Source organism: Hippoglossus stenolepis, chromosome 23 (genome assembly GCF_022539355.2).
Source record: "Hippoglossus stenolepis isolate QCI-W04-F060 chromosome 23, HSTE1.2, whole genome shotgun sequence".
NCBI lineage: Eukaryota > Metazoa > Chordata > Actinopteri > Pleuronectiformes > Pleuronectidae > Hippoglossus > Hippoglossus stenolepis.
The window spans coordinates 3,087,088-3,095,055 of record NC_061505.1 but is presented as its reverse complement, the minus strand read 5'-3'; the positions used below and the strand labels follow the sequence as shown (position 1 = coordinate 3,095,055).

Genomic DNA, 7,968 nt, shown 5'->3' with positions numbered 1-7,968 from the left:
ACATGGTTTATGATATGTTGTATGAATATATGGTGGAGTCCAGCTCAATGTATATAACAGAAGTTGTAGATCAATCAGCTCTGTACATTATATTTCTTAATATATAGTATAGTATATAATATAGTATATGGATGTAGTTTATAATAAAGTATTTGTATATAGAGTCCAGCTCAGTTCATTAGGTTTTTTATATGTAGGCATGATGTAGTTTATTACATAGTATATAGTATTGTGTGTTTATAGAGTATATATTATAGTATGTAGCTAGGGTTTATGGTATAGAATATAATATAGAGTATGTATGTATATTAGTAGAGTATACAATATAAGTTGTGGGTCAGTATAGTTGTTGATATATGATGTTGTGTATGATTTTGTATAGGATGAATCCAGCTCCGTCACTTTCAGCTTCAGTGTCTGGGAACAACGTCAGTGCGCCATTACGCATCTGGGGAGCGCGCGCTCCAGCGGCAGCGGCAGATCCCCGGAGTCAGATGATGAAGAGGAGGATGGTGGTGGTGATGATGATGAAGGTGACGGTGCTGGGTGTGATGGAGGATTAGACCCCGGCTGCTCTCAGTCCTCCCCGCAGAGGTGAGGCTCGGATGGGGGACGGTCACCGGAGGAGCCGGGGACTCGGGAGTCTCTCCGCCAAGACCCGGGTCTCCAAGGAGACCAAGCTCCGGCTGCGCGTGATCTTCCTGGATGAGAGCGAGCGCACGTTCGAGGTGGAGGTGAGTTCTTCATCAGAAGCGCGTGCGTCCGCTCCAAATGACGCACAGCTTCATTTATCCGCAAACATCGCTGCACTTTACTGAATGTTTCTCTATGAATCATATTTCTGTCTGACTATCAGCTGCTCGGAACTTGTCTGTGTGTGTGTGTGTGTGTGTGTGTGTGTGTGTGTGTGAGGGATCTTATCTTCACATCAAACTTTATCCATCTCAGGCTCTGATACTCTTTATCTCCATGGTTATGAATTCACAGCAGCTCATGAACGGTAACAACAGGTTTCTGGAGGTGAATGTTTGTGAAGCTTCTCAGATCCTCTGGAACAATCAGGTTCATTATGGGTTGGAAACGTTTGTCTTCACCAGATTGTGATGGAGCTGCAGACCGATGCTGAGTGTTTCCACTGAGGTGGAGCAGTTTACATCTGGAACATGTTTTAAACAAACAGTGTGTGACTCATTTCCTCCATCAGCTGCCGACCGGACTTTAAAACACAAACTGTTCACAGCTCATTCCCCTGATTTAATGTCATCCATCCATCCTATAAAACACAAGTACAACTATGCATGAAGTATATATACTTGAATTAAGAAAAATGTACCTGCATTTTAAATATAAATACACATCACACACTTTTTAAAAGCTACTACTAATATTAATAAAAGTAACACACTGTGGACAAACTACCAACTGACACCATTTCCAACAGCAAAAGCATTTTTCTGCTTTGTTCATTCTGTGAACTAAAAGTTTTCATATCAACAAATATAAATCAAGATACAACAGGAAATTAACATTAAATAGGTTATGATTTTCACATTTGTTAGAAACTGAGTTAATATTAACTTGTAGAGGACAGATGTTCATGTTATCACGTCCACATCTGCTCTGCAGTTCTTCAACGTTGGAAGATGGAAACACCAACAATTAAACTTTTATGTTAATGCACAAGTGAACATTAAGAAAACGCTTCTAATCTCTATTTGTTACATCTGCCAGCTGTCAGACAGCTGTGTGACGTGTACACATCTGGATCGTGAACACTCTGCTGTCTATGAACTGACATGTGATCCAGTATCCGGGTCAGGAGCAAGACGAGTGACAGGACGAGTCTCCGACATGGTGACGTCGCCTCCGAGGCAGTGATCTAAAAAGAGACCCTCGCTGTGTGTGTGTGTGTGTGTGTGTGTGTGTGTGTGTGTGTGTGTGTGTGTGTGTGTGTGTGTGTGTGTGTGTTGCAGCATTGTTGTAGCTCCATTTTCTCCGCCCCACGCTCGCTCTCTGTCAGTTTCCCAGCAGCCTCTGGGACATTAGCAGCATCTTTAGAAGAGGAGAGAGAGATGGAGGAGGGAGGAGGAATAAAAGAAAAAAAAAAACTGAATGAGTAGATGAGGGCAGAAAGAAACTGATAAATAAAAACGTACATTTTAAACAGAGGAGGTAATAAGTGTGATTTACAGAAATAGTTTTTTTACGGTTCGCTGTGTTTTTCTCGTCTGACCTCGATCTTCAAACCTTCAGGGCAAAACAAGGATTAATGATCAGACAGGGGGAAGAGAGAGAGAGGGACAGAGTGGTGTAAAGACCAGGACATGAAGGAAAAGGTCGAGCGACACGAGTACAAACACACACAAAAACATATTAATGCAAATATACGTGTACCTTTATCTCGTTTTAATTTCATATAGTGACGTGTTGTGTGTCTGTGTGTTACTGTTGAGGTAGCGAGGAACACGATTTGTCGTCCATGTGTCAACAGTGTGGATCTTATATTCAAATCCAACACAAAGTTAAAAAACGTCCTGACACATATGATAAAGTCCTGATCTACTTATCTCAGCATCAAAAAGACAAAAATAAAACGTTTATTTTACAACTTGTTTTCGTCTGACACGACAGTAAAGTCTATTTTCTCCTCCGTTGAAACTAAGTGCTGTGCTGCAGCCATTAGTCTCCAGTAATCACGGGTTAGTCCTGTTCCCGTTATAATCGCTCGCAGCTGCTTCGTCCCTCCTCTTCCTCCATCATGACAAGTTAATGAAGGACGTCCAGTGACCAGCGGCAGGGCGGTAAACACCAGCTAGCAGACAGCAAACTCTCAGAGAAAACCCACAATGCATCTCGGTAATTAGAGAGATGAGGGAGGAAGGGAGGAAGATAGAGGGATAGAGAGGGGGAGGGAGGAGGAAGAGGAAAGGACGAGTTTAAAGGGTTCACAAAGGTTATTAAGTTCACATCATCGACTGTACACAAAGATGGACGATATGACAGTTCACCAGTTCATCCGTTCATCAGGTCGCGGTAATAAAAACTTCATACAAACTCATTACACTAAGTTCTAGTGAAGCTAAGTCGTAGCGCATTTAGCCGTGTTCCCCAGAGTGTCCCTGGACTCCAGCTTTAAGACGTTCTCGATTAAAAAAATCCAATTAACCAATTACCCCCCCCTCCCTTTTCTCTTTAATTCTCTGTCTGGTTTTCACAGCAAAAGGTTTTAGGAGGCGACTTCTTCAACAAAGTGTGCGGTCATCTCAAACTGCTGGAGAAAGAGTACTTTGGACTGGAGTTCAGACACCACAGTGGAAACTACGTATGAAACACAAACACACCTAAAGTTAACGTGTCTGTTGTCGTACACACAAACAGAACATATGTTAAAATACATGTTCAAACTTCAATGTGTGATGTGTTGCAGGTTTGGTTGGAGCTGCTGAAGCCGCTGGCCAAACAGATTAAATGTAAGTCACATTTGCCTTCACGCTCGAGAAACTCAAATACTACCACTACCACTACTGCTCCTTCTAGAACTACAACTACTGCTACTACTACTAATACTTATAATAATGATACTAATAACTTAAACGAATGCAAACGTTTCCTTCTCCTTCTTCTCCTCAACATCTTTTTCTCTCCGTCAGACACCAGCGATCTTTTCTTCAGGTTTATAGTCAAGTTCTTCCCTCCGGACCCGGGGCAGCTGAAGAGAGGCCTCACCAGGTAACAGGGTTTAATTCAACTGATTAAAAACTCATTAAGAACTTAACACTGAATCCATACCGTGTGTGTGTGTGTGTGTGTGTGTGTGTAGGTATCTTTTTGCATTACAGATGAAACAGGATTTGTCGAACAGCAGCCTGACCTGTAATGACAACAGCGCCGCCCTGCTGGTCTCTCACATATTGCAGTGTAAGCATCCAAATACAGCCCAGATAAAGTGTAGATGTCATATCTGAGATATAAAGTTCATATTTACCAGAATTATTTTATTCATGTGACTAGTTCGGTTACTTGAAGCACATCTGGAGGCAAAGAAAAGTTTTTGATTGAACGTTAACACTGTTTCACCGGCGTGTTTGTGTGTGTTTGTGTGTGTTTGTGTTACAGCAGAGCTCGGGGACTTCGATGAGGATCTGGATTGTCAACATTTAGAGATGAAGCAGTACGTCCCCAACCAGGAATATCTGGACCACAAGATCATCAAGTTCCACAAGAGACACAGGTACAGTCCGGACGCTGTGGATCCTCAACGCTTTCATTTCAAAACCTGCAGAAGTTCTTCACCCACTGGTGTTGTGGAAATGTCTCATAAAGCCTGTTGGGGACACGTCCGTCCTGCTCTTGTCATCCCTCCTCTGTCTCTGTGTAGAGGTGCGTCTCCGGCAGACTCGGACATCCACCTGCTGGAGGTGGCGAGGAAGTTGGACATGTACGGCATCCGGCCGCACCCGGCCCACGACGGGGAGGGGATGAGGATCAACCTGGCCGTCACACACTCTGGAGTGCTGGTGTTTCAGGTACGTGAACCTAACGTGCACACTGACATGCCACTACTCTGCCCACAGGAGGCGCCGTTAGCATCTTGGCACTGCAAGAACATGTAGTAGAAACATTCATTGACCCTTGAGAATGAGTTTTATAACTTTTTCATAAAGAGATTCCTAAAGATAGTAAAGAAACAATCACATTTCCCTGTTGAAACCATAAAGATGGACGACATGACAGCTCTGAAAAGTGAAGCCAAAATATACATATATATATATTTGATGATATAAGAAAGAGACGTCATGATTGACAGCTGAGACTGACTCCCGATTGGTCGAGCTTGTGTATGGGTGGCTTCATTTCTGTGCAGTAGGAGGAAGTGAAGACGTGTCGTCCATTTTTATTTACAGTCCATGGTTGGCAACAGGTTGGTCGATGAATGAAATGACAGGGGAAGCTTTCTTTAGCCTGTTATTAGCACTTAAATATACATTTAATCATTTTACCTCTTTGGTTTCCAGGGAAACACCAAAATAAATACTTTCAGTTGGGCGAAGATCCGCAAGCTGAGCTTCAAGCGGAAACATTTTCTCATCAAACTGCACGACAAAGTGGGGGTGAGGACGAGAAGAGAATTCCTTTAAAGAATCGAATACGTGTTGTACGTCATTATTAATCTGTTGTGTGACATTCATGCAGCCGTCCTGTAAAGACATTCTGGAGTTTTCCATGGCGAGTCGGGACGTGTGTAAATCCTTCTGGAAGACGTGTGTCGAGTATCACGCCTTCTTCAGACTTGCAGAGGAACCAACGGCGATTCACAAAACACTGTTGTCCTGTAAGGGCTCCAGCTTCAGATACAGGTGACACACACACAGACACACACAGACAGACAGACACACTCTTGGGGAAAACTGAAAATGAAGCATTTAACGACGTATGAGGATTTATTCTGTGACACGGGCTGGTTCGTATACTTAATGTTTTATTGTGTGTGGCAGTGGGCGGACACAGAAACAGCTGCTGGAGTGTTTGGGATCAGGGGAGAAGAAGAGGTGAGAATAGATTCATCATCATAAGTGGAATGTGTGAGACAAACCCTTAATGCTGCGTCATCTTTTCTTTTCTCCAGAACTTACTGTCAGTCCGACTACGATCCCAGACAGTGTCGGTCGTCTCCTGATCTCCTCACCGACGTCTCCAAACAAGTAATAACAGCTTCAATTCACTGTTTAAACACTGTGCACATACTCAAACTGAATAGCTTTCCTTGATCTTTGTGCGTCTCACCTCTTCAAGATGTATCAGCACTCACATCCCTTCCCCCGGTCGACCCGTGCCTTGGCGATCCAGAGTCAAAACGAGTTGGACCCACATCATCGAGGCGTAGACGACATCGAAATCAGGAGGGGAGGGGCTAAACGCAGCCAATCATCTGTGGAGGTCACCCGGAGGCCGTGGCCTCTCTCCCAGGTCTCGCCCCTCTCTCCTCTGCACCAATCAAGCCCCTCACCGAAGACCAGATCAGCCTCTACATCTCTGATGGAGGACGTGAGGGGCGGACGCATCGAGATGCAGCGCCAAGCCCAGAGGCTGGCCGGGGTCTACGGCAACCGATCGAGACGTCGGCCCAATCCCCAGCCACACCCAGACGCCGCACAGCAGCTGGTTCTTCTTTACCCAAACAGTCCTGCCTACCAGTATCACCCCATCCTCCCATCATTCCCATCAGCTGGGTCCTCGCCACTCAACCGTTACCCCTACTTGACGGACTATGTTGCCGTTTCTTCACTGGAGCGTTTCCCGCAGCCGAGGAGGCGGGAATATGTGACAACGGAAGGCCTATCGCGGCCGTCTTACTACCCACTAGGCCACGATTCGCCGTCTGCTTCACCAATCAGGAGGAACCTCCGCCCCTGTGGCTCAGGCGGGTTGGCCAGAGTTTACCAGCAGGGAAGCAATGGGGCACGGTTCTTGGGCATTGGACATACTGAGGCCGGCCATTACAGTGACGACTGCAATTTCCTCCCAGGGCTGCCTCGCCGCGTAGCGAGCCAACCAGATGTTAAGTTCCATCTCTCAAGGAGTTCTAACCCCGCCTTTAACCCCGCCTCTGAGTTTCGGCCCCTTGGTTACTACCCTCACCTGACCCGGCCCACCAGACCCACCTACCTCCCACTAAACTCCTCCCCTCTGCCAGAACGGCCCACGTCGCTATGCATGATCGGAGGCACAACAGGAAGCTACAGCGACTCGGACCCAGAGGTTTTCTACCCATATTACTGCCAACCACCCCCACTGGGGAAGATGGTTCGGTCCGCTGGTCTAGCCAGGATGAGGTTTTCTTCTGGAAGCCTCCAACTAGACGAGGAGGAAGACGAGGAAGACGAGGACGATGGAGCAGCGAAGGAAAAGGCCAAAAAGGAAATGAAGAGTGAGGAGGAGAATAAAGTAAGAAGTGAGAGAGAAGAGACTAAAGGTCCTGTGAAGATGACAGAGGTCACCTTGTAGATTCTTCTCCACATGGAAACAGATCAACGACACGAGCACATTCAAACCTGACGGATGAAGTGTTCGAACTTTGCCTTGTTCTAGTTTTCAGAAGGTGGAAACTAATTCCAGAACAAGCAGAACCAGCCTCAGCTTTAGCAGAAGAGGTTCGTCTCTAGAAGCTTTAAAGTTTTAAAGCCTGTGTCAATGTCAATGACTTACGATCTTCTGGAAGATGAAGGAAAACTAGATTTTGTGTTGGGTTCTGTGCTAGAAAACTGTGGTTGCTTCTTCTGTTTGGGGTCGAGTCTTGTTCACGTCAGTTTTCGTTTGAAAACACACGAGCTCTGCCACGGATACGTCTGGTGTCACTACTCCGGAGTTTGAGAGGAGAGAAACTGAGATGTTTGGAAACGATGATGTTAAGACTCGCAACCTTTGCTGTGAGGCTCCTATCACTTAACCCCTTGTGGTAAAAAAGTAGCTAGCAGTTTAAAAAGCTAAATGGATAATCAACTACAAGCGGATTGGCGAAGCATCGGAACTATTGTGGTTGTTGTGCGTGCAGACAGAACTGGACCAGAACAAAAAGCCTTTGATTTACCAGTGAACCCACGTTCCCACCATCGGGGAGTGCCTGGGGTTTCCCTGTTTGGAGCTCGAACATCTGGAGGGAACTCGAACATCTGGAGGAACTCGAACATCTGGAGGGAACTCGAACATCTGGAGGGAACTCGAACCTGAGCTTCAGACGTCTGATCAGGATCTGTCTCTTCTGGAGGTTTTCCAGACCAACGTCCAACTGGTGGAAGACGCCGTGATAGACCGTGAAGTCTTTTAGTGGAAACTGATTATTCTCTTATTACTTTGAAGAATTGAATTTGAAATTTAGAGTGTTCCGGCAGTGTGAAAACTTGACTCATGTTTTTGTTGATATTACAGCTGAAATTATGAATAAATTATTATGCAGAAGAAGAAAATACC

The 7,968-nt window shown here is 45.4% G+C and overlaps 1 protein-coding gene across 1 annotated transcript; it reads left to right on the top strand.

Moving 5' to 3' along the window:
* The first annotated feature begins 543 nt into the window (after nt 1-543).
* On the top strand, nt 544-7,959 carry LOC118102886 (FERM domain-containing protein 7). Its single transcript, XM_035149471.2, has 12 exons — nt 544-734; nt 3,218-3,322; nt 3,428-3,470; nt 3,651-3,729; nt 3,821-3,918; nt 4,117-4,231; nt 4,379-4,526; nt 5,016-5,111; nt 5,194-5,357; nt 5,496-5,549; nt 5,588-5,702; nt 5,794-7,959. The coding sequence occupies exons 1-12, from the start codon at nt 606-608 to the stop codon at nt 7,003-7,005; spliced, it is 2,358 nt and encodes a 785-aa protein (XP_035005362.2). The 5' UTR covers nt 544-605; the 3' UTR covers nt 7,006-7,959.
* The last annotated feature ends 9 nt before the right edge of the window (nt 7,960-7,968 follow it).